At 39.7% G+C, this 26,598-nt stretch overlaps 1 protein-coding gene across 1 annotated transcript in view; it reads right to left on the bottom strand.

The window, feature by feature from the left end:
* Positions 1-19,159: 19,159 nt before the first annotated feature.
* GLRA3 (glycine receptor alpha 3) overlaps positions 19,160-26,598 on the bottom strand; it is a 140,001-nt gene continuing 132,562 nt past the window's right edge. Inside the window, exon 9 of the mRNA XM_010995137.3 lies at positions 19,160-20,100. Coding sequence (XP_010993439.1) covers positions 19,822-20,100 — 279 coding nt within the window. The 3' untranslated portion in view covers positions 19,160-19,821. The remainder of the gene's footprint in view (positions 20,101-26,598) is intronic.

Below are 26,598 nucleotides of genomic sequence, written 5' to 3'. Positions count from 1 at the left end.
AATAGTTTGAACACTATGTATCAGAACTCTATGAACGTTTTCTACCTTACCTGTTTCTTCCTTCTCAGACTTTGAGCAATGATGTGATTTGTTTCCACGGTCTTATATAAGGCTCCTTCACATACAGATTTTATTTCTTCTTTTTCCAATACTTATTTCTGGATTGTATTCAGCAGGATATATTTGATTCCATGGTTCCATACTTCATATAAATACAGTCTTATAAATGACAAAGGGATAAATTTTAGCCCTATCAAGTGACCATGCAGCAGGGACAAGCCTAGACACCTAAATGGGACCTTTAAGGACGTTCCAAATCAGATCTATGCCAAACTTGTCATCTTTTTACCGATTCACTTACAGAGGCGCTTACTGTTTGCAGAGACAAGTATAAACACAAATAGAAAATAGAGATGAATGTAGCTCAGACTGACTAAGAAAAAGAACTGGTACTTGAATTGGATTTTAGGGAATAATTAAAATTTCAGTAAATCTTGGTAGATTAACACTATCCCAGGTGTAAGAAACATCATAAACGTTTTTGTATGACATTTTGGCAAGGTATCAAGTTTCTCGGAATGATTTGTTTTCAGGGTGGTTGTGGAGGTCGGGTAGAGAGAAGTGTTTATTCCTTTGGGTTAGTCATAGAGAGCCTTGAAAACGTGCTCAGAGGTTAGGGCATCATTCTGCTGTTTCCAGAAAGTCATCAAATGTCTGGAGTGAGGAGGATAAGATTAGATCTGCACTAAATAAAAAAAAATTTTAATTAAGCCTTATCACCTTCTAAAAGACAATGCAACTTACTTATGTACTATGTTTATTATTTATTATTTGTCCCCAAGTCCACAAGAACAAGATTTTGGTCTGACTTTTTAAAATGGGAATGGTACAGGGAAGATATTCAATAAATATTTGGGGGATGAATGAATGGGTACCTGCTCTGGGAATTAACTCTGGTGATAATGTGTAGGACACATTGTCCAGCAATTCTGCCTTGCTCTCATTCCTTCAAGGGACCTTTATTGAGCACTAACTGTTTACAGTATTACATTTGATGCTAGTGCTATAGAGGTAAGAGAGAACGTCTGCCTTTAGGAAGATCAGTCCAGGGCAGACAGATAAGAAAATGCAATTACCTGCAATTATGATGCATTACTGGAAGCTCTAGAAAAGAATATTGAGGATCATTGCAGGGATTTGGGGAACCCAAGTGAGAGAAATCCAGTCCCCAGATAGAGGAGGCCGTGACTGGGAGTGGGTTTCACGGCAGACATCCCGTAGGAGGTGATACCTGACTTGAGTTTAAAGAATTTGAACACCTGGCCCACTGAGAAAGACTGAATTTTCAGGAAGTGGAAAAGCATCCACAAGCCAGGTGGCATGCAGTGTACGGCAAATTCAAAACCCGTACGAATGACGAGGGCCTAGGATGTGGATGGGGCAGAGTCAACGCTGCTGTCTGAGAACTTGGAAAGTCGGACCAAAATACACCCAAGTTATTGTGCTCAAAATGTCCAGTGACTTCCCGTCGTGTTCATGACATCATCCACAGTCCCTAGTGTGGCGTCCAGACCTCTCTCTTAGGGTGTCTTCACTGCTCACCACGGTGACCCCTCTCATCCCCACCTTTCCACTTCCTCCCCTAGGTGGCCTGGGTCCCTTTTCTGCCACAGGGAAGTCAAAGGTGGTGTAGACGCCAGTTTTCTTCTTCTTGGTTTCTCCGTGCCGTGGCTTCAGGCCCACTCCACGGCAGAAGCCCCTGTGCTCCACAGACATCAGGACCCCGCTCACAGTTTCACCTGCAGAACGGGAGACAAAACCCTCTACTCTCAGCTTCCCCTTCCACCTACACACCCTTCTGAGGAGTCACCCCAGAGGGGACACACATTTCTCGCCGTGTGCCTGTGCCTTTCTCTCTGCTCCCCAACACGTCCACACTTCCCTAGGCAAGAAAGGGGTGAGTCTTCCCCTCTTCCCTGATGTCGAGGAGTTCCTGTGTCATCTTTTGGCTTTTGTTCATCCCTGGCTTATTGGAATCTTACTAGTCAATTTGCCCAGTTACTGGACCTTGTAAAATTATCGGGAGCTTAAAGCATTTAGAAAATCCTTCTTTGGGCAAAACCTTTCATTGAAGTCTTTAGGCTTATTGTAGTCTCAAAAATCTGGTATCTCAGCATCTGAATATTGACAACACTTCCTTTAGATTTACACTCTTTATTAGCCATCCCGAACCACCATGGGGCAAAAGCATGCCTTTGGTAGAACAGAGATGAGGGAAGCTGAAGGAGATGCAAAGGAAAAAAAGCACGTTCATACCATCCTATAAATATTACCAAGCTGCCCTGGCGAGTCTGCGATGCTGGAAGGAACAGAGCAAGGTCCCAGGGTCTCGATGTGTTGATAACAGAGGTGGAACTTCAGCAGAGAAAACTTCAAAACCAGGAAGGGCTTGGGGCAGCTGCCGTAAAGGAGAGCAAGAAATTCAACCATGAAGAGGAAATATTAAATCCAGCTGAGAGGGGAAGGAAGTGGTGTCACGACAGAAGTATTAGAGGACACCCACGACCTCCCTGAATGTCTCAGCTTCCTTTATAACTGATGACATTGCTCACTTGTTTCTCACTTGTTTTGACATTTCATCAGGGGGAGTGACTTACGGGAGAGAATAATTCGATGGTATGGCATTCCTCACATCTGGTAGGATGCAAGGCATACGTTGCTAATTGGGGTGATATTTCTTGTGGTCTTTCTATAAAGAAGGCGTATAGAGAAAGTTTAGATCAGGCCTTGACCATAGTAAGAAAATCATATAGCATGAAAGCAAAACAAATGAATTTTAGGAGTAGCTTACGTTAGTGAAGGGTGGCAGAGAAAGCCACGCCCAAATAAGCCTCCTGACCTCAAGATTATTTAGAGATAAAGGCACTTGAGACACAGCAGATACCAAAGGGAGATTCTGATTTCTGCCTGAAAGCAGGAGACAAAACTCCCCTGTGAGAGACGCCCTCTCTGTACCAGGAGAAAAGAAACATTATCACCAGAGATGCTGAGTTGAGACTGAGAAAAATCTGGACAAATAAACTTCTAAAAATAGTTCATCTTCCTTCAGCCTCCCTATATGTTTGACTTTTTTTTTTTTTTTTTTTCCAGCTTCCTCTCTTTGTTCCTTCTCCTAGGTAAACATTCAGCTCCTGCTTCTCTTCTTTGGGTCTTTATTTCCCGGAGGGGCTCTGATGGACGTGAAAATATTTCTATGCTTTTCTCCCGTTAATCTGTCTTGTGTCAATTTAATTTTCAGACCCAAAGACCCTGAGACGAAAACAGGTAAAGTTTTGCTGCCCCTACAGTAGCTTCATGAAAGATTCCCTGGCTATTTTGATTGGAATTGCATTAGATTTATACCTAAATTTGAGGAGACATTGAAATCTACATACTGGTGAATCTTACCACGGATTATTAACGTCTTTCTCCAATTATTTCAGTTGTATTTATGTCCACCTATAAGGTTTCATAACTTTTCTGCGTAGCAGTTTTGCATTTCTTTGATTAATTTTGTTCCTATAAACACCATGCTTGTTGCTGTTACCTCAAATGGAATCTTTCTGTATTACTGCACTTTCTTATGGGTTATTGCTGGCGTGTGAAAACACTTTTTCATATTAATTTTCTCCCTAGAATTCCTGCAGAACTCTCTTATTTGTCCTAGCAGGTTGTCTATATATATTTTTTTAATTTTTTTCTATGAAGGCAAATGTTTACAGTTCTGTCTCTTCCTTTCTTACTCTGCTGTTTCTTATTTTTGTTCTATTTTTTTCAACTGACAAAGAACTCCAGTACTATGTTGATGTTCACCTTCCTTCTAACCAAAAGTTGGATTCACCTGTTCAGAATTCTTTGGGACTATCCTATAGTATTTTTTTAAATCAACATTTAGAAAGAAAAAAACATATTATCATTGTGATAGTCATTTTGTCTTTTAGTTTATTAGAATTCAAGATTCATACACTTGCAAAAAAAAAAAAAAAAGCAAAACCACAGTAGGCATCGCTGCGTCTTCCCGAGAACTCGCAAAATTATTTCCTTCTTCAGGAAATTTTCACCTACCATTTTCTATGCCAAGAATGCTGTTTTGTGCACATTTTTCGTAACTTTTTCTTTCACGTCGTTCATGGCAAAGCTGAAAGCTCACCCGTGAATAATTCATGACACTCTCATGACTAATGATACAGGAACCAATGACAAACTAAGTAACCCAAGTGATTTCAGGGCAATGCACTGGCCTCAAGCTGCAAAGCGCAGAGGTGACTGTGGCTTTAGTCACAACCGGCGTTGGGACGGAGGGCTTCTCCTTTTTCTCTTTCATTTCTTAGACAAGTTCCCTCTAGGTGGTCAGCGTGGCCGCAGCCCATCTTTTACAAGCTTAGCGGCTCCACTAGATGGGGACTCTTTTTCTCCATTAAAGTATCAGATTCTAATTGCCCTCTTTTAAGTTACATGCTTATCTCCAGACGACTCACTGTTGTGGAGAAAAGACACAATCCTATCTCTGTGGTGGGTGGAAGAGGCACCTTGGCCAACAGGCTGTCCAGAATTTCTCAGGTCTGAGAATAAATAGCTCACAGATCAGGCAGGAGAGACCAAAACATGTGAGGTCCACTACACTTGCTCAGAGATATCTTTCCCGACACCCCCTATCCTTTAATCCTCTCCATAAGCCCTTTGTAACCTGGATGTCACTGATCCTGACTTGGGATTCTTCGATTTACACGTGTTTCCTGAATGAGAATGTCAAGTACATGTCACTGCCTTGGGATGGCCATACCAAGTAGCAATTGGTATATTTACATCATAGTCATCTGCCGATGGACATTTAGGTTGCTTCCATGTCTTGGCGGTTGTAAATAGTGCTGCTATGAACACTGGGTTGTAGGGGTTTTTTTTAATTAAGGTTCCCTCTGGGGGAACATTTTCTTGACAGTTCTAAAATTCTACAAAAAAGGAAATGAAGGGAAAAACAAGTTTACAAATTTCCTCGAGAACAGATGATGTGTACAGTACCATTTACTGCTAGTAGATGATGAAACCAAGTTTTTAATCAGGTAGTCAGGCCCCAGTTCGTGTTCTTAACCACTTTTCTGCACTGCTTTTCAAAACACCTTTTGTATCCTGAGTAATTACATTTATACGAATATGATTCTTCTTTTCTGATGCTCATCTTGCATCTCCTCATTATTTTTCTGGAGGGCAGGGTTTGTAATCAGCCTTTAATATGTACCATCGCAAGTGTCTATAGTTGAGAGATTATAAAAATTAGGGGATGATGAAGTGATAATTCTATGGCTACGTTGGTCACCAATTATATCAGAAGATAATCATTGCTATTCCTTGAAATCTTCCCAGAACCATCAACCACTGCAGAAGTACATATTATCACGTTGGCTAACATCATGATGAGTCACAGTAATTCTCAGAGAGATGTGCGTATTAACACATCTTGTGTATTTCATAAGCTCTGAGTCACGGGGTGAATCAGCATAACACATCTAGCCTCTGGGTACTAAGTAATTCTTCTAAAAGATGATTTACGTTGTTTGTTATTTCATATCATTTAGAAAGTTTTCCATATTATTCTCACCTTTGCTGCATGGTAAATCTCTACTGGTTCAGGCACAATTTTTTTTTTTTTTTTTTTTGCATCTTCTTTAGATTGTTTTACTCTGTGGAACTGTACAAAACAGTTGAAAATCTGCAGGGTGCCCGAAATCCATGCACACCCCCCGTCGACCTCACTTCTGCTTCCTCAATTTACAGGAGTGCTGACACTGAGCCCAGAGTATTATGTTCACACTAAATTACTTTCAAAAGTATTTTGAATATCATCTATATTCTCATTTTTCTTTCGACATATTGAATTTTGATGTAATTTCCCAAGATCCCCAAATCTACCACAGGTGTTTTTGATATATACCTAGGAGCCCCATCGGAGCAATGTTTGTTGAAATTCAAAGTTGAGCATCTCCCATTGAAATTCAGTAGCGGTGAAGGATTGAAGTGTTTGAAATGCTGTAGGTGGCTTTCAAATTTATTCCCTGAGGTATGATCCTGTTACCAAGGAAACCTTTTTGCAAACGCTAGCAAATGTCTCGCTTACGAGTTTTTTACATGTCCCCCTGGTTTGTGTATGCCCCTGAGCCATTTTGCAGAGAGCTGCTGACAGCTTCCACCCTGTTATATTTATAAATACATTATAGCCCCTTAAAAGAACCACACAGAATTATGGTCTGGGAGAAAATTCTTCTGGTTTTATTTTCCATGAGAAAGCAACAAATAGAGGATAACCCTGATTAGAAATAGTTTCACTGATTTGAAAAACCTGGAGTGATCACGTTGGAGAAAATTTAGAGTAAATCAAACAGAAAAGCAAATTTAGCAATTGTAATGGCAACAATGTTTAAATTAAATCATACCAAATAATCTGGAGAGTTGTCAACTTGATTGTTGATCATTTGGGGAACAATGTGACGAACAGATTAAATATCAGAATTAAAGTTTGTCTTATAATAAGATTATTTTCTGGGACAAATCAAAGACCATTTTCTATTTTTAAGGGACCTTTCTCATCGCATTGTTTAGGAGAAAAATTTGCTATTACATTTTGTGATCCGGACTCTCTTCGACTCTCAAGTTCCCAACTTCAAAGCATGTACGGGACCATAAATTCTGAGTGCAAGAGACAGCTGGTGCACCAACATGCATTCTTTTACCGATTTTGAAAAGGTAACTTAATTTCAGATAACACAGAGGGACATAAGCACACAGGAAATTAATACGCCATAGACTGGATTGGTGCCTATATCCAGTCAATATTTATATTTAATTTTTAACAGGAAATGGTAAGGGAAGCTAAAAGAGGAGCATTCTGACAATCCCGTCTATGCTTCAGTTTCTGCAATGACCAACATCTGCTACTTTGCTATGGTTCATTCATTTATTTACAAAACAATCATAGACCAATTGATTACTTACTAGATAAGAACTTGATGTTGAGGTGACAGAAATAATGTGTGGTCCCTAAAGAATGCAGCTCTAAGGGGGACATGTAAAGAAGGGAATTAAGAGTCATGTGGTGAGAGAGAGATGAGTTAGGGAGAAAGTGTGAGTGTTTGACTGATGCAGAGCCTCATTACCAGACTTTTAATTCCATGAATAGAGAGATTGTAAAGAACGTTAGTCTTGCTGTGTATGAGAAACAGCTTACTTACGCTCATTAATCTTCCCTAAATTCTAAAACCTGATGATGACATAGGGCAGGTACAGATTACAAAGAGGCGGACAACACATTTATCTCAAAAAGTTACAATGAAACACATCCTGACTTTACTGTAATAGATTCTAACTTGCCAGAAGGAGTCATATAAAAAGACTTTGCTCATTGTAAACGCTTGTGATTCATTTCACCCATGACTATGGTTTGATTTATGTGTTTGCTTTTCAGGTTTTGAAAATGGCAGCTAAGCAGACTCTATAAACTGCAACGATATCTTGAGGAAATTTTAATTAATAAATGTACAGAAAGTGGGAGCAAACTCATAGTGTCAACCTTTCCACTGACCATCACATAAGCGCAAAAAAAATCTGAAAAATTTGTTGAAGAATAAATACTCACTTAAAGACATAAGGGTGAATAATAAAAAGCACAGAGACACATAAATTAAATTTCAAATGTTAGATCAATTCAAATAATTTCACCTTTGCTTTCTTTTTCCAATGCATTCTTCTCTATGTTACAATTTCAGCAGACTTGGCATGGTATTTCAAGTCTTCTGTCAATTCTTATGTTTTTAAATTATTCTGAAGCTGGAGCAGATCATCCATAATTTTTCTTTTTAAATTATAATTTTACCATGTACAATAGTAGTTGATTTATAATATAGTTTTTCTCTCTTTGGAATGACATAGAACAGAGATGAGTAAAGAGATTTTATCTAAAGGCTTTGAAACCCAGGGATTCACGCATGAAACGAAAGTTTCTAATCTCTAATTAAAATAGTTCTCTTTTTTATTATTAAATAGAAATTGAAAATAAGGATAAAATTTGTCCATATATCGAAAGCCAGAAAGACATAGTAAAAGGAAACATCTAAGTTAACAAAGTTTCGCTTTTGTGATTTAAATAACACAATTGGGACTCTATTGTTATTTTGAAAGTATCGGTTTTAAATCATACATTGAAACAGTCAAATAACATGACAGATGGTTGGACTAAAACTTGGTCACCTTGACAACATACTTTAATTCCCTGGAGGTTATTTCTGTTAAATATTTGACCTGCTGCGGCTACGTCTTCTGCAGGTGTTAGTGGCCAGTTCACTCAACGAAATGAAACCAGCCATGTCAGTGTTTTAAGATAGAGGTTCTTGGAATGCTGTGATGATGGAGATACTAAGAAAGCAGCTTTGTCTTCTGTCCTTTACTTTTCTGTCTCTACATCTAGCATTTCCAGCCTTTCGGCCTCCAGTCAATCATGGATAAGTAGACACAGAACGGAGCACAGGGACGTGGAACGTCACTGTTAGGACGCAGGTGACGGAGACGATGCTGTGACCTCTGCATACGTTTTCTGGACTTCAGAGTCACCACGTGTCCTCCTCACTGCCGACTCCGTGTTTACACTCCTTAAATGAGCTCAGGGGGGTCTGCGTGACTCCCAGCGAGAATCCCTAATGGAACTGGAATGGAATTGGAAAACAAAATGGAAACTGTGGCAGGGTTTCCTCTATCCTCTTCTGTTTCTGTTTTATATTTTATGCTCATTTTAACTCTACGTTTCCTTCATGATACAGTTTTCTCAAGCTTTCTAGTGAAATCATCACTCTGGAAAGATGTTAATGTTTATCTGGGAACTTCTGAGCCCAGCACACCGGGGCCCTCTTCCCTCAATGAGAAGACGGAAGACAACGACCAGCTGAGAGGTTGGCTCCGCTTCAGCGGCTTCTGGGACCCATGGTGTTGAACAAAATTGCTCGAATCTTTAGACTCCATTTCACCGCTTGTAAAATTTGGGTTTTGTGTAGGTGTTCCCCCAAAACCCTGTTTCACAAAGCTGTTGAAGAGCAGGATTATACTGAGTTGGGTAACCTTTCTGCGTATTAATACACTCCCGTATGCTTCAATGTTGAGTGAAATTAGCCTCATCACTTTTTTAAAATGACATTTAAAATCCCAAACCAACGGGAGGGAGTCATCTTGTGGTTCAGGCCCGGAGCAGTTCACGTTTATAAAAGGATGTGTAATCTCTGAAAATATAATGGCCTCAGACACCTTATGAATGTGGTCTAAATTCTTAATTTACAGGAAATTAAAATATTTCAATTTGGGGCATGAGTGGTTGTTCTTTAGACAGTTCTGAGGATTTGGTTTGAAACTAAAGGGAGAGCACACAGCAGCTTCTCGGTGGTGTGACTTATTTGCTTATTTAGCAAAGGCCTTTCAGTACGTTCTGAGTTAGTCGTTGTGCTGTTTACCGAGGATGCCAGAGGGGTCTGGGCCGTCGCACTCAGGAAACAACACAGGGGCCAGAACAGTGATAGTAAAACAGACAATTGCATATTACTTTATATTCTGTAATTACCTTTCTGAGTCATAAGAACCAAACACGTTGATCAGCTAAAGACATTAAGAATGGCATGGAGCATGTCATATTTTGTTCCTTAAGAATTCAACATATAACACGTATTAAAGTATGTGCATGTTTATCATAACTAACACCAATGTAACAGCAGAAATATGCCAACCATATTAAATATGATCACATTAATATTACTTTTTAAAGTTTCCTTTTAGAAACTAAATCATATGGTCTGTTAGGTGAATTAGTCATATAAACATATTTTCCCTGATGTATTTCTATTAATAAAGTCACATCTTTCTCCATTTATCCCAATATTTTCATTAGTTAACTCTCACAGACAGTATGAAAAAGACATTTCTAACATAACCAGTTCAGCATCAGTAAGTGGCTTCCGATTTTTTAGATTCGAAACAAATTACAATGAATATATTATTTCCATGTATTTCTCATTATTCCTCTTGTTCATTCAAAAATGAAAAAAAAAATACCAATAATCTGAATTGGTAAAATATTTTAATTTACTATCTGCAACACATCCATTTAAATTCCGTGATTGTGGAAAAGACTGAGTCTTGTTTAGAGGTTATTGACCTCCCAGAAACGGTAGTAGCAAAGTGCACGTGAAATAAACGTCTTGTCCATGACATGTGGTTTCTGCAGATGTTAGCGGCCTCCTTGCTTTGCTCCTGAACACGGAGGAGGCTCTTCTGTTTGCTGCCTCTTGAGGTTTCCATGGCCTGATCAGGACGGGCTCGGAAAGATTTGTTGAAGATGTTGATGAGAACAAGGAAGCACAAGAGATAACACTGTCCCCCAGGCAGACGTCCAGGGCCGATCTGGCATTTATTAAATATGACGTAACAGATTAAAATTGTATTTCTTTCAAGGGGGATTTAATAATCCATTATCAACCTCCTATCAGCAACTTTCTGGTAATTAAAAAATAAATCTACGCTTTTGGATTTTTCTACTCTGCTTCAAATAATTTGGCAATTTGAATAAATTCACTGTTTCCTATTTTTATTTTTTATACTTTTTTTTGATTAGTCACTTAGGAAATAGAAGGTTACAGTTGTTAGAATGATCTTTCAAAGAGTAAATATTTCAAACCAGGTCAATCTGTACGAAATTACTTTTTTGGAAAAAAAAAAGTAGCTGTTTCCAAAAACACCCTGTAAATCTATAAATAGTGATTTCTGTAACTAGTTATTTAGAAAAGTCTTATTTATTTTTTTATTCGTGTGTTTGTTTATTTGGAAGTTAATGGGATCTGACATCGTCTCCAAAGATTGAAAGTGATTTTTTTATGGATGGCCTGAAAACAGACACCTGTTTGGAAGACCAGGAGCCATTAGGCTCCACAAGCAAACACTGTCATTTGATTTCTAACTAGTATTTACTGTTTGGAGAATGAGTCTTCAGACCCCTCATGCTTCGTGTCATAGCAAGGACAATGGGTGAGCCCAGCTTCCAATTCCCCGAGTCCTGAGTGCGCTTTTTAGAGCAGTGTGCTGCTGGGTAAAGACCATGTACTGAGATAACTTGGTAAGACAACACATGGACAACACATCAAATATCAGGGAACAGAAAAAGAAAGCAGCTGCGTATTTCTGGTATACTGCAGTTCAGGTACCATGGCCTCGTTCCAATTTAAGTGTTCCCTGAGGGGGTAATTAACAATGTAAAATGTGCAAAGTTACAAACAAGGAATATATATAGAAAACAAGTTATCAAGGATGAAAGCAGCTGTCGACAAGAACAAACTGGGATAAAATATCTAGAGAAAAATGACTAATTTAGTGGTACTGAAAATGTGAATATAATGAGAATAAGGGAAATATTTTAAACCATGAAAACACACATCGATTTCTAAAAATTACAGTTTACCACGCTATTCACATTATGCTCAGATACATTTTGCTTAAGGATCCTTCCCCTATGGATACCTCCAGCACCTGTCTGCGGCAGAGCTCCAGTCAAGAGTTTTCACTGACGTTACAGTCTGAACCATTCAAGTGCACCTCAAGCAGCTGATGAAGGCCAGCTCATCAAGGGAAGTCACAGTGCCAACTTAGCAAGGGATTATCCATCTAGCAATTTTCCTGAACCTTGTGCAGCCAATAAGTATAAAAAGACATATAAATTATAGTTACTCCCAAAATGGGAGCCAAGTCATCTTAGACCATATTGCAATATTTTCTTAAATTTCTTACACACTAATTTTTCTCTTATTTCTTCACTATTACACTATCACTAAACCCCAACCTAATTGTGTAAAGGAAAAAAGCATGCTGAAATTCTTTAAAAAAAAAAAAAGAGAGAGAGAGACCAACATTCCATTTTAAAATGGTCTCTCTGGGCAAGTTAAGTAACAATAGCTTATTCAATAAACAGATTTTTGAGGAAAAGACTTTCAAACAAACAAAAATTATAAATCCAATAATGCCAAATCATTTTTCTAGATAGTAACATCTACACCTTCCCTCCTTCTATTCTGGCTTCAAAATTTCCACTCACCAGCCTCCTCATGGTCCTTTTCCTATGACGGAATGCACATACTAAGGTGTCTCTGAATGATGTATTACTGGGTTTGTAATCTCAATATAATAGCTTCCATCAGAACAGAAATGTATGACCGTTGTCAGGAAAATGACATGACCCTCTGATAAAATTTGATAAAATGGGACAAAAGAGTTATTTGCATTCTTAAAAAGTGTTCATTTTTATTGTTTTTGATCAAATTATCGACAGTTACATGACAAATACCATAGACTGTACACAAGTTAATGACTCTGATTTGAGAATTTGTTAGTTGCAGAACTGAACCAAGGACCGTACAAAGAGAAACAAGTTGATGAAACCATGCGTGCAATTTTAAATATATTTTCAGCATAATTTCCTGAAAAAATAGGACATCACCTGGACAGGAAGACAGATGGACATTAGGCTCAGGAAAATGTGTTTCAAATCTACAGAAAAACAGTGACCACTACAGGAGAACAGCACTTTTTTGATAGGCTTGTAACCATCTCGGCTCACTAGTAACAATGAATCACTGCATGTGATATTACAATGATACATGGACAATATATGGCATAGTTTCTTTACATTTTGTTTTCCACAGCATGTTATATAATATTCACAGATTGGCAGGCTACTTCTCTCCATTTTCCCCAGCATCACCCTCTATCAGACATTAAAATACACATTTAAGGAAAGCCATTGCATAATTCATAGAGCTGGAAGTGAGGGAGTGCAAAATTATTCAAGCATGTTCAATAGCCTCACCTCCAAATTCCTTCCCGGCCTTTGACTCACAGCTCCTCACTCATCATTTACGTTACAAGCCAGGCTGGGTACCAAGGATGTAGTGGGGTGGCCGGAAGTCGCCTTGCCTAAAACCACCCCGGAGAAACTACTAAAATAAAATTTTAATAGTTAAAATATTAAAATAAAATTTTAATTGTTAAAATATTAAAATAAACAATGAAACTATTAAAATAAAACAACTCTACCCATTATCTATGATAGCTTTACTCTAGAAATATTAATTACGTTTGGCTGATAATTTTTTTTTCTATTCATATTACTTTGTAGGGTTTCATATAATATCTCGATATCATGAAATACATTTTTAAATACTTAATTTAAAATTATTACTAGGTCATAGGAAGACATTTAAAGTTACTGCATATAATTTACATAGAAATTTGTCTCCATTTCTATTTCTCTACATAGACAAGTCATTTTATATTTCATTCTTTTATAAACCTGAAAACATCTTGTCACTGTTCCACATTTAAAGTGCATTTATGAGTGGCTTAAATGAGAATAAAGCTAACATTAAGGATTGGAAAACAGTATTGATTGAGCCTGAACACAGGAAGCAGATATGAAAAAATACAGTGAGCTGTCTCACAGGAATGGAGGAGGCTTTTGGGAACTTATGAATTGAAAGTCATTCCTTGGTGAAGATAAACTGTTTTCTTTTTTAATTGCTTAGAACCGTGTCACAATGGAAGAGGCTGCCTTCAGGGTAAGGAGCTACCTACTGCCATAAGAGCTCGAGAACGTGGGTAGTTCTGCACCAGGAAAGGACCAGGAATGGTGGGGATCCTGCCATGGAAGGGAGGCTGACCTGAAACAGCTCACAGGCTTATTTTTCATTTTAAGGATACAAAGGAGAGACAGCGAAAATGAATTTGAAGAAAGAAAAAAGATGATAAAACTTGCAGTGTTAAATCGAGTGTCATTAGAAGAGTAGGTTGATGTAGGTTCATCTCAATTGCTCTCACGTGTGGACCTTTCTCTATAGCCCAGAATTTCATGTCTTACTCTGAACAGACCAAGTTCAGTGCCTGGTGCCTAGAAGGTGCTCGAGGAATATTTAATCAGTGACTGGATTATAATCTCTTCTGTTGAAGAGCAGTTTAAAAGCACGTGAGGGAGCCTGACACACAGCCAGGAATCAGAATCGCTATTTTAAAAATAATACACCACCATCTTTAAAAGCCTTTCATTTTCTTTATGTGTGAACCATAAAACATACTACCTGTTAAGATACTATGAGATTGTCCAAGTCTGCTAGTTAACACTGATTGTCTTTTGGAAGAACTGTTTGACAGGGATTGAGTCATTCTTCAAAGACAGTCCAAGCAGTGCTTCAGAATTCTCTGGTTAAGAGCTGGAGAAAAATCTGATCCACACAGCTTTGTTCTTGTGTTGTTGAGGCAAAATGTTACATTTTCATAAATAAGAGACGGCCAAATTGAACAACAGCCCTACTCACATTTCCCCCCGGGAATCACTGACCCTGCAAAACACATCGCAGAATTCCGGACCTGTGCCCGGACAAGTGGGCTTCTTTCGCATTTGCAGTTTGGAGAACTTTACCCCATGAACAACACAGAATTGTAAGTGTGTGTATGCGTGTGTAGGGATGGTTTTGCGTGTGTGTGTGTGCGCGCGTGTGTGTGTGTGTAAGAAGGAAACGGGAAAAGATAAAGGTTTCTTTCTCTTTTTCTGATTTCGTGTAGAATCTTCTCCAGAATATTTTCAAATCCTGGGGGGATTATATTTGACACGTGGACTCTAAGCACCTTTGTTCTTGAAGACTGTGCATCAGCTTACTTTTTAAGTAATTAGAATAGCAGCTGTCTGGCTGCTTAACATCAGTATGTTTTTAAAGGGGAATGGGGGCTGGGATGAAAGTTTAATTTTAAAATTAATTAAATCAATGTAATTCGTATTGTGTGCTGCTTACTTATTCACGGAGAGTTTACAGGACAACGGGAATAAAACGGATGGCTGTACTTTGTCACGCTTTGTAGTCCATGGACAGGACAGTAAGAACCAGTGTATCTCCTGAGGATGACAGCACTGGCATTGGTGTTTTCTTTGCATTCGATCAAGAAGGAACCTGCCTGTTCGTATACACTGTTTTCTAAAATATTTTATTGAAAAGCACCCCGTTGTCTTACAGCTGCATACTGTACTTCTTACCATTTTTAGCATCCCTTTAAAATGCCAAAGTGAGGAGCTGATGCATTTTAAGGTCTACAATGTGTCATGGAAACAAGAGTGGCTGTGTGCTTAGTTAAAGGTTATTATTCAGTGATCACTGAAATGGACATGATTGTCCCTTCACTGCTATGAATGGCACTGTGGCCCCAAGCAGAGGATGGGTAAGGAATTAGGGAGGCCTTTTGGGGAACAAGACCTGGTTGTCATTATATTCAAAATTTCAGTCCTTTATAGAAGTCTAATCTTCACGGACATACCTTTCATGTTATTCAGAGAGATTCAGCTTAAGAAAGCGGGCTTGTCAAAAATATTGAAAAAACTGCACCAGGAGGTCCTTTCATTTTGTTTGAGCAGATTGGACAATTTGGGGTCCAGTTTTAAGAAATATTGAAATTCGTCCCTTTAAAAAATTGTGCAGTTTTTGCAACTAAATTCTTCTCTGAAAAGCACATGCCACTAGCAGATTTCGAGAATCAGGGCTGATGGCACTTAAACTTCCAATCCCTCTACAGTAGCATGTAACTCAGTCCAAAAGCCAAGCCCAGGCGATCACGTTATCAAGTTCAAAAACTGAATTCCTGAATTCCCAAATGAACAAGCAAAATGCAGTTATCATGACTGTACTTAACAGGTAAGTATAACTCAAAAGACAGGCTTGCAATTATAAAGGTGCAAAAACTCTTCTCTGAGTCACTAAGACAATTTCCAACTAACCTCAGTGAACTAACATAATGACGAGCGTGTAGGTCATATTTCCATTGACTGTATTTGCCTTGGATAGACTGTTAAAATTAAAATGCCTTGCGGGTGGAAACCTTACTCTCTGAATGTGTTTTAATCAAGTCCATTACTCCACGGCCTTCGCTTTGTCAGCCTCAGTGAACACAGACAGACTATGTAAAACTGTGTCCTGTGAACTTGGCGTGGTTGGCTTTTCTTTACTAGGTCAGCATCCACTAGATGAGAAGTACAGATGGTATATGACTATAAATTTTAAGAGCTTTTGCTATTATCTATGTTGCAAAGTCTGCAAAAGCTATTTTAGAGTAGGAGGCACGACCTCAAAGATTGTTAATGATTGACTGGTCTGAGCACTGGGGGCACAGCCATTCTGAGTTTCATTCTGAGAGTGCTCTGCGTCATTGCCAGGGGACACCTGTGAGTTCCAGTGTTGCCAACTTCCCAATGTCAATACTGAGAGTGCTTTCTACTTTTAATATTAGCAAGTTCTTCGAATCCATTTCATGGAATGTGTGCTTTATAAATGAGAGGAAAATCTAGCTGCCAGAATAACATTCAGTCTTCCGAAGTGACTAGCCAGTTGAGGTATATCGTGTTAAGAATAGAAAAGTATATATTTTTAGATGGGATGAAAGACATTCAGCAAAGAGGATGTTGGGTATAGAGGATACACATATTTTTCGCTTAAAATCATAACTACTTTAAGTGGCCCAGAAAGGTCATTAATAACCTGCTCTCTTCTGTTACACATGTTGGTTTGGTTTTTTTTTTTTCCTTCACATTTTTTTTTTCCCCGAAAATTTCCATTATCCTCTGTACAATCCTGGCAATTTATAAACCTAATGTATGTACTCAGATTTTAGGTATATACAGATTTAAAGCATTTGTAATTCAAATTTAAGGGGAAAGTTATTAGAATATAACCACAGGATAGGAATTGATTACAGAACATGAGGTGAGTGGTCACAATGGTCCCTTCAAACAGCCCCTGGGCGTTGGGTGGGCTCTTCAGGTGAGCCCATGTTATGGAGATGTTTGAAAGACCCTTGGCTTTCCTGCTTCTGCAATTTTTTTCTGGAAATCTATTTCAAGTTGTAAAGAATGTTCTAGGTCCTCACTATGGTTGAGCTCCAACCCTAAGGGCTGGGCAGGAAAGGGAAGGATGGCAAATGTATGCGAAGGTACAAGGTTTCCAGCCGTGTATTTCAATGGTTGAGATGCATAATTATATATTAAAAAAAGTGATGTAAATTGCATGTACAAAAATTATAAACTTTCTAAAGTGGCTATTTCAAAATACTTCAGAATATCCATACTAGAATTCCAACTTACCTGTGGGTGGTCAATGTCTGTGCACACATTTTGATTTTCTCACCATTCATTTAATAGATTTCTGGTTGGTTTAACTTGAAATATTAGGGTTTGACACAGGACTTATGTAAGCAAACTCTACCTCTGGCTGCTAATTACAATGTCGTTTCCTCGTTTCAAAAGGTCTATAAGAATTCATTAGAGGGGACATATTCCTTTAAATATTTTGGATTCAGCTATATTTGCTACGTCACTGTGGCCCTATGAGTGAAACAGAGTATTTCCTTCCTGTAGGTGGACAAAGGCAAGCATATATACAGAAGCACAGAGAGATTTCTACCACACCGACGCCCCTGCTGAGAGAGTGCTTCATGACTAGTGTTTTTACAGGGAGGTTTCAGGCTTAAAATTAAATGAGACACTTTTCCATATTCTTAAATATGAAAACAAAGGATGCCTATGAATTTCTTTGGGGACACAGGTTCGTTCTCCCTCTGCTTTTGGCAGAATTCACTTCATTTAAGGAATGATGAAGAACTTTAAAAGTATGACGCGTGAAGTATAGAAAAATGTATTCAAGTATTTCAGAGACATATTGACACAATGTAGTTTATCATTACTTTAAAGTGCCTGGCTTACCCTCAGAGAACACAAACAACTGATCTTGCTCTAATCTGTCTTTAGTATAAGAACATATCCACACGGTTTTGGTTCCTACATACCAAATGAAAACAGAAGTGTTTTGGGGGTGCACAGTTCTCAAAGCAAGTAAAGTACATAGTAATAACTTTCTCAGTTGTGATATTTGCATTAAGTGCCAATCATGTATTTTTTCCCTTATAATGTTTTGAATTATTTATCAAGGAGGGGAAATTGGTCTTTTACTAGCAAGAACTGCTACACATACATTATTTTTTAAGTTATTTTTCAAAAAACTGCAATTAGGTAGACCAAAGTTCAATCACATTGAGACAGTTTTAGCTATAAATGGCAGTTCTTGCTTTTAGTTTGAAAGTGGTGACAAAGGTCAGAAAATAGTACCACCTGGTTCAAGAACTAGCTCATTTTGTCCCTCTTACATCTGAGTTAATCATTTTCTCGGTCAAACCTTTCTCTGTCAATAATTTGGCACACCGAGTTTCCAGTTAGCGAATCTGACCAGTAATTAAACATATCAAAAAAGCATTCTAGAGCTTTTAAAAAATACAACATTAAAGATAAAAATAATGCAAAAAATAGCAAAACAAAAGAATCAGAATCTGGTCAGTGTAACCTACAACTCTGTCAGTTATTCGGACTTAACTGCACTGCATGAAATGCGTTAACGCCCCATTGTAGCTGAAATCATTCCATGGGGTTGCTGATAAATTTTAAGTCAAAATTTTATTTAGAATGATTCACATCTAGCGAATGACTTATATATTGAAATCATTAATTCAAAAATATAAATCAATCCTTTATAGAAATGACTCATTTATATAATTTAGAATTAAAATTGTCCCTTCTTATATTTGGAGCCAGGAGTTTGAACCCACACAACTTTGATGGGAAAACTGTTCTTGTAAAAAAATCCTTCATAAATCCATTCTTATTTTCATTAAATTCATTTTTTATCAAAATGTAAATACTATAATCCCATTGAATTTTAAAGTCTCATTCTAAGCTAAAATAGAAAAGTTTTACTGAACTTTGTTCAATTATATCAAAACATTAAACTTAATTACCAACAATTAAGCAACTATTAAAAATCTAACAGAACAAGGATGCTGGCTTGAAATTTTCAGTGTTTGGCAATAATTAAAAATACATAGCTATAACACTTTTAAAAACAATAACATTTTCAGTATATCCACCTACATTCATAGAGATACAAAGTTAAGAAAAGTAGATTTTGTATATAAGAAGATGATCTCTTAGGCCATTAAAAATTTTCCAAAGAGGGACATTTAATATTTTAAACAAATAAATTTATTAGCTGAACAATAAAAGTTTTAAATTTTATTCTTCCAATTTGAAACATTTTTGTTATTACCTAAGTCAGTTCGATGGCATTTGTGTGTACAATCCTCTGTCATTTTTGAGTGAGTTCCCACTGAATTATCTGATTATTTGTCTATTTTGTAACTACGGTAGAAGAAAACACTTGGAAGCCTCAAGCTAGTGATGTTTCACCTTCAACATTTGCCCTTTTTCCTTCTCCAAAGTTTACTGCACAAGATTTTACTTTTATGAGATTTAATACCGACTTAAAAAAATTTCAAAGAAGTTTTCGCGTGTAATATTATGTAATATTATGTTACATATGAACACACTGACGGGAATACTTCCATTTGTACAAGTTACTGTGAAAGAACAGAATCTTAATTTAATAGGAAATAGAATCCCCGTTTTATATACTATATATATATAGTATCCATTAAAGGAATCTTAACTGCCTTGTGACTTTGCATAGCAAATCATAATACCATCCCACATGCCGCTTGAATACAGTGGTCATCATTTGTACCACACAAACCCACACCCACCCACACACACACACACACACGCACACAACCTCTATGGCCAAGAAACCTTCCTTTTGAATTGACAGTGTGCACTTACATGCTCCCAGGGACTTAATCTTGTTGCTGATGAATGTCCTCATGCCTAAGAATTTTATAGATAACCCAATAGAAAATGTTAAAAATCAAAAAGGCTAACGGGAAGCAGGCTCGAGAGATGGTGTCGATCTTCTTGGCCCGGTCGATAAAGACCTTCCTCATTTCATCGGGGCTCTTCGGCATTACCTGGACGGGATGGTTTGTGCCCTTTGGGGTCACTCCGTCTTTTGTTTGTAAACACGGTCCCATTCCATAGGGTGTGAAGCTAAATCGACTTTCCCTTACCTCATCGTCCTGCCGTAAGGAAAGCACAGGAAAGCACTTTAGTCGTGGAACGGGGAGTGCACAGCAGGCATTTCAGAACCATAACTTGAGTTTTATCATGGTAAATATAAACATTATTACAATGAAAAGATAAAGCGTATAAAGATGAACCGCTTTTCCTTCCTCCTCGAGTTTTATTGACATACCCTGCTGCATACAGATGTGTCCATTAAGAAATATAAAACTCTCAAGTGATATGTTTTAAATGGAAAAACTAAATATTCTGGCATTGTCTACATATTGGCAAAATATCCAAATAAATTGAGCAAGGGAAAAAAATTACATGGACATTATGGTACACACGTTCAGGTACTAGATTTTTGTCACGTCATGTGTCTGAATGGGTACGTAAGTGATGTCAAAGGGGAAAACACTAGGATCATTGACTGAATTTTTCTTTTTCGTGGAGGCAAACATTTTAATGCGTGTTTCCTACAATTTCATGTTACTTCATTGGGAAAAACTCAACACCACTGCTAGTTGCTGTTATTCTCAATGTTTTAGCGAACCTGCGCCGGCCATCTGTTAATTTAAACACGAGCTGATCTAAACCATATCCTCTGACCTTCACTCTGGCTGATGCGCTGATCAGGGGAGTCCCTCAGGCACGGGTTACCCAGTAGCCCTCCTTTTGGGAAGGTAGGAAAATGCGTACAATTCATAGACTCATTTACTCTAGCAGTTGGCAGGCCGGGTTTCACTGATGGAAAAAAAAAATCTGGGCTATTTAGAAGAAGGGGCGTGGCCAGAGGAGAGTCTGTTAGCTCTCCTGATGTGGATTTTAAGACGCAGAGTGAAAAGAGCAAAAATGGGCAGGATTCATGTGGAAGAGCTCCTGGCACGTTACCGCCGGCCGGGAGGAAGGACACCTGTTGCCGTTCCGGCAGCTGCTTCCCTTAAGGTTAAACCTGCTGCTTTCATCTCAGAAGTTACATCCAGTGGTGCCAGTGGGAATGGAAACAAGAGACGCTGATCCGCAGCTGAATTTACTCCATCGGCAAAGGCGGTCAGTACAGAGAAGACGGCCCTTTGCAAAGGCCAGGGCCTCCCGGCCCAGCCCTCGGTGGGGTCTCAGGGCCGAGCTGTGGTTAACGATGAATTGCTGGGGGTGACGAACACAGCCCTTTGGGACAGCTGGGGGCCAGCGTGCGCCCGCGGGAGGGACGACAGCTGGGAAACAACAAGGCAACATTAAGAGTGGAGAAAGGCACAGGGATGTTGTGTTCGTAGGTGCCATCATCATTGTAGAGACGGCAGATAGGAAAATAAGGGACTAAGCCATACCCAGGAGGTGGCATCGCCTTTGGCTCAATGTGTAATTGGGAAGAACCTGACACCTGGATGAAGGACTTTGCTGTTTCTGGCTGGGGCCTGATCTTGGGTGGTTCCTTAGCCCGGTCATAGTTGGAGGTACTGAAATGGGAGCCCTCAGCCTCGCCATTGTAGAAACTGTGAAACAGCACAAGATTCCAGGGTGGTACAGGGAGGCAAAGAAGACCCCGCTCCGAATAAGGACGCGTGGCAGCAATGGTGCTCGTCCCCCACTACTGTCCTCTAGAATAGTCCTGATTGGCCTATGTTAAAAATAAACGGGTTCTGCAGACTGACTGCTGACTGACCAGGTCCACTAAGGAAGACCCCCGACAGCCTGCACCACAGCAGACGGGGTGAAAATTGTTGGGGAGTTTCAGGACAAAGGAGGCTGGTATGCGCTGGTCCACTTGACCATAGCTTTCCTTTCCACCTCAATCTAAAAAAAAGACACAGTGTGTCTTCATGTGGGGCAGACCCAACTGTCACCTTACTGTCATCCCTTAGGGAAACCTGAATTCTCCAGCATCTTGTCACAATGCGGTTGGGAACAGCTGGGTCCAGACGACAGTCAAAAGTGAGCTGGTTAGTGATAAATGATCATCCTCCCGTTCCAGGAGAAAGTCAGGCAGCGTTCAGACGCTGTAGCCGCACGTGTGACGAGGTCAAGCTGAGAGGCAGACCGATCCAGCCAAGAGCTGGAGCCCAGGGCCGTCGGTCCAGACTCTGAAGCTAGCCTGGGAGAACCACCAGGGACAATGCACTAACAGTGGCTTCTGGATCCCACAGTGAGGGAGACCCTCGCAGCGCTGAAATCTGGCAGATACATTTTGGGTCTCTGTTGGCTACACTACTCAGGATGGCAGGAAGACAGACTGGACATGAAAGGGGAACAAGGGATAGCCGAAGAGATCTGAGGTAGGCAACAGCCCAAGCTGCTCTCTGAGGCCTTAAAACTCAGAGACGCGAGAGATATCTGCTACTGAAACGTGCAGACTGGAGTTTCTGGGAAAAGCGCAGTCCTAGCACCCACGGTGGCCGCTGGGATTCTGGACGAGAAAACGCTCCGATGCCGTGAGCAGGACAGTTTGTTTGAATGACAGCTCCTGGCATTGTCCTGCGCTCTGTAGAAGCAGTCCCCTGACTGAAGGAACTTGAAGGGCGTCGAACTTTTAGGGCTAAGATATCAACCACGCCATGGGTGGTGCCAAAAGGCATTCCAGTCCCAGCTCCTTGATAAGATGGAAATGGCGTGTTCAGGGACAAACCAAGGGGAGTCACTTGAGTGACGTACGTCACATCCATCCCAACGGCCCTTCTGACAATGGACCAGTGATGGAATCCGTGGTCAGGCTGCCCAGAGTGCTGTGAAACTCACGACTCCCTTCCCACTGAAGCAAAACAGGCCCCCTGGTTCACCAACAGATACTCCCGTACAGACGGTCAGGATTCAAACCAGCCCCTCGATGGAATGAGCAAGTAGCTGAAGGAGGCAAAGCGAATCTACACGGCGGGCTGGCTTGAGAACCAGTAAATGTCACAGCATCACAAGAATTGGTTCTTGATCTGAGCAATATCTGGATATTCAAAGACTCCTGGGCCCTGGCCAGTGGCCTTGCCTCATCATCAGGCAAATGGGCCCTTGTTCAGTGACAATTTAGAGCGTCCCAAGGTGGGAGATGCAATTTCTTACAGAAATTCCAAGGTAGAATTAAATTAGGCCATGTAATCCCCACCAAGCTGCTGGCTCACAAGAGGACCATAGTGCCAAGACCCATGTCTTGGATTAGCCTTTGATGTGGTCATGGTGGCATCCAGGCCACACAGAAATGGACAGAACACACCCCTCTGGTACCCAGGGAAGCCACTGATGGGCTGAAAGCCTGTCCTGAATATTAACAAGATAAAAAATTTCTTGAAAATTGCCTTTGGGATGAATTTCCCAAGGACAAGAGCTAACATATAGCCAGCAGATGGAACACTCAGGGTCTTTGCCCATTGCTTTTGGAGGATTCAGTGGATTTTGGCAGAAATAGACAGTGGGTCCATCTTGGGCTTTGCTTACTCTGTAACAGAAGCCACAGCTGAAAATACTTTTAATGGCTTGGAACAGGCATCTTTATACCATTCTGCACCTCTGAAATGATCTCATTAGATAAAGGAACACATTTAAACATGGCCAGTACGATCAAATGGCCCAAGAACACAACAGAATAAGGGCACATCAAACCCCATCCACTCACAGAGCAGCGGTTTAAACAGCAATTGGAATGAGCAATTAAAACACTGCTCCTAAAGGCAGGCTGAGCAGGACACGAAGGGCTGGCTGGTTCACTGGCTGAGTGGGCAGACCACGTGGATATGAGAGACAGCACGCTGGAAGGCCTCTAGGGAGGGCTCCGGTTTCTGGGAGTGGAAGCGTAGGGGCTAGAGAACACAGCTGCGACTTAACTCTGTCTTTCTCACCTCTCAGGTTTCTTTTTTGTATTACCTGATATCGCGGTTTTGGATCCAAGATCGCATTTGCATCTTGTAACTGAAGGAATCATCGCTACTTATGATAGTGTATCTATTTCTTTAGACTAGGAAGACATTCCTGCCTTCGGCGGGTGAGGGGACTAAAAGTCCTGTGTGTCTGAGTAGATGAAGACACTTTATCTGCTGTCTCCCCTGCTTTTTATCCTACCATAGAGCTGAGGAGATGCCACATGAGATGAAAGCTTATTTCTCTCTTTTAAGCATGATTGCCTCTCAAACCTATAATCAGATCTCCGGAGCGGTACTGAACAAAGCCACTTCCAGTCTGGATACTGGTTTTGATAGAAAATGACACATTTGAACAATTTAAACTTAATCATCTTCATATAGCACTGGCCCATCATAAAAGCTGGCAACAACGTGTAAAATGACCATATTCCGTGTGCGTGCCCTGATGGCAGCCAGGAGAGGACGATACTTCTCATGCGGTGGTCCACGGAGTGGCTGCCTCAGACTCCCTGGGAGGGACTGCCGAGATCCTGTTTTCTGGACATCAATTGCAGAGATTTGTACTCAGTAACATGTAGGTTGCTCCAGTCATCTGCATCCCCAAGCTCACGAGGGATGATAATGAACAGCTTATAGAAGCAAACACTTCCAAGAGGCACAATGCAGCTATCACAGTTAGCCTAAACTCACGGCAATGAAACGTCTTTTGAATTTTTCCAACACTTTCTAATTTACATTTCAAGTGGTAGTTTATGAAAGCATACTCTGCCATGACTTTTGTGTCAGCGTTGGAAGCATTATTTTATTTTTTAAGAGTCCCTTTTTTTGGTGAGGCTGTTTCTAGGAGATGCTCTATGTAAGGCCATCTGTATGACCTGTGTCTTTATCCATTTTAAACTTTATAACAGGACCTAGGACTCTCATAGGAACAGACTTTGAGCAATTATACTCTACATTGTGACTTGGTGCAGTATTGTTTTCAAGATCACCTGGAATATGATTTCACTGACAAATATACCACCAGTGGCTTTCCTGCGAATTTTGGAGGTAAAGTAATAGAAACTTTTAATTTTGATAAAAAACACTTCCCTTATTAAAATGTCTCATTCAAATATTTATTTCCTGGCAATGGTAATAGAAAACAAGATACTGAAGAACGCTTGTTCCAAGAAATGAAAATAAACTGGGGGTCTGCTCTGTAAAAAACACATGTGCTGTAGGAAATAGTTGCAAATACATTAGACGGTCCGAGTTTAAAATCTCACTCAAGACTGACATTCAAAATGCAAATGTTTTATTACGGTGAAGCAATCTCATGGCTTCGTCATTAATTGCCAGGAGTCTAGATGGCCTTAATTATTTAGCTCTCAGATTGCTGGTTTCTTTCTCTAGGAAAAGAAGATGAAACCACTGTGTAGCAGAGTTTTCTTACAGTGAGAAAGAGTAGATACAACCCCAGGTAAGGCCCTCAGATTGTTACTCTTGAATTACTGGTATTTTGTTTGTTATAATTGTGTTATTATGGACATAACATAAGACACTACGTGAAAGAAAAGTACTGAGAACAAATGGAACGATGTTGCTATAAGATACTGTAAATCCACAGAAACTAAAGGAGCACGAAGTCCTGTGCAAAACAGGCCACCTAGTTGCTGGCACCCCCGGTGGCCTCGCATTTGGGTACTTTTCACTAAAAATTAACCAACAGCGGCCACGAAAGATCACGTGGCCACGCAAGGCCTCACTGCCCTGTTGCTGCAGCGGCCGGGCTGGGCTAGATGACTGCTGGGGTTCTTGCAGATCTGATTCCTGCAATCGAGGGGGCTTTAGCGTTGTAAGTATGTTCCATGAAACCACACAGGTATCTGGGGTGTGCCCATGAGATGAGGCACGTGGAGGGAGCTCACTTCTTCAGCAATAGGATCTCATGGACCAGATTCCAATCTGCATCCCCAGGTCATCAGAGAGAGAAACAAGAACACTTGGACTCCAAAAAGGTCATATGATTCTTTTTTTCTTTAAATGACTGGCCTTTTGGGATCTTTTAAAGGGCTGCACTTAAAAGAATAATTTTAAGCATGAATGAAGCTTTTCCATTAGCCCATCATGAACACTAGGTGACTATGCTAAAAGGTGCATTAAATTATCTATGACTCCACTAATTTCTCTGCTTTGTAAAACAATCACAAAACTATCCTGTGCTTATAAATGCTTAGAATCACAGTGATATTCTCGATTCCAATTAGCACTCAAATATTTCTTTGAAGTAATTCAGTTTTCTGGAGATTGCTTCAGCTTGGGTTTCTAATGGACTGAAGGCCAGAAGCAAGATTTAGACAAACATCCAAAACTTTTGACAGACACTGTGTCTTAGCGAGTATTTAATGGTCATGAAATCAAGACACCATACAACTCAAAATATAAGCAACAATAAAGATTAAATAGAAAGAATTAAAAATGAAATAAAAAACATGGCTGATCACAAATATATATATGCATATGCATGGCTGGGGCAGTATTTCAATAAAAAACAAAAAAACACGGCTGATTAAAAAAGCGAAATCAAAGGAATAGCTTAATTTACCCACAAGTAAATCCTCTTAATATGCTTCAAGCAAGTTACAATGGTAAGCAGCAAAAAATATAAAAAGTCATTTAGTTCACGTATAA

This window comes from Camelus dromedarius, chromosome 36 (genome assembly GCF_036321535.1).
Source record: "Camelus dromedarius isolate mCamDro1 chromosome 36, mCamDro1.pat, whole genome shotgun sequence".
NCBI lineage: Eukaryota > Metazoa > Chordata > Mammalia > Artiodactyla > Camelidae > Camelus > Camelus dromedarius.
This window is presented reverse-complemented; position numbering and strand designations above follow the sequence as displayed.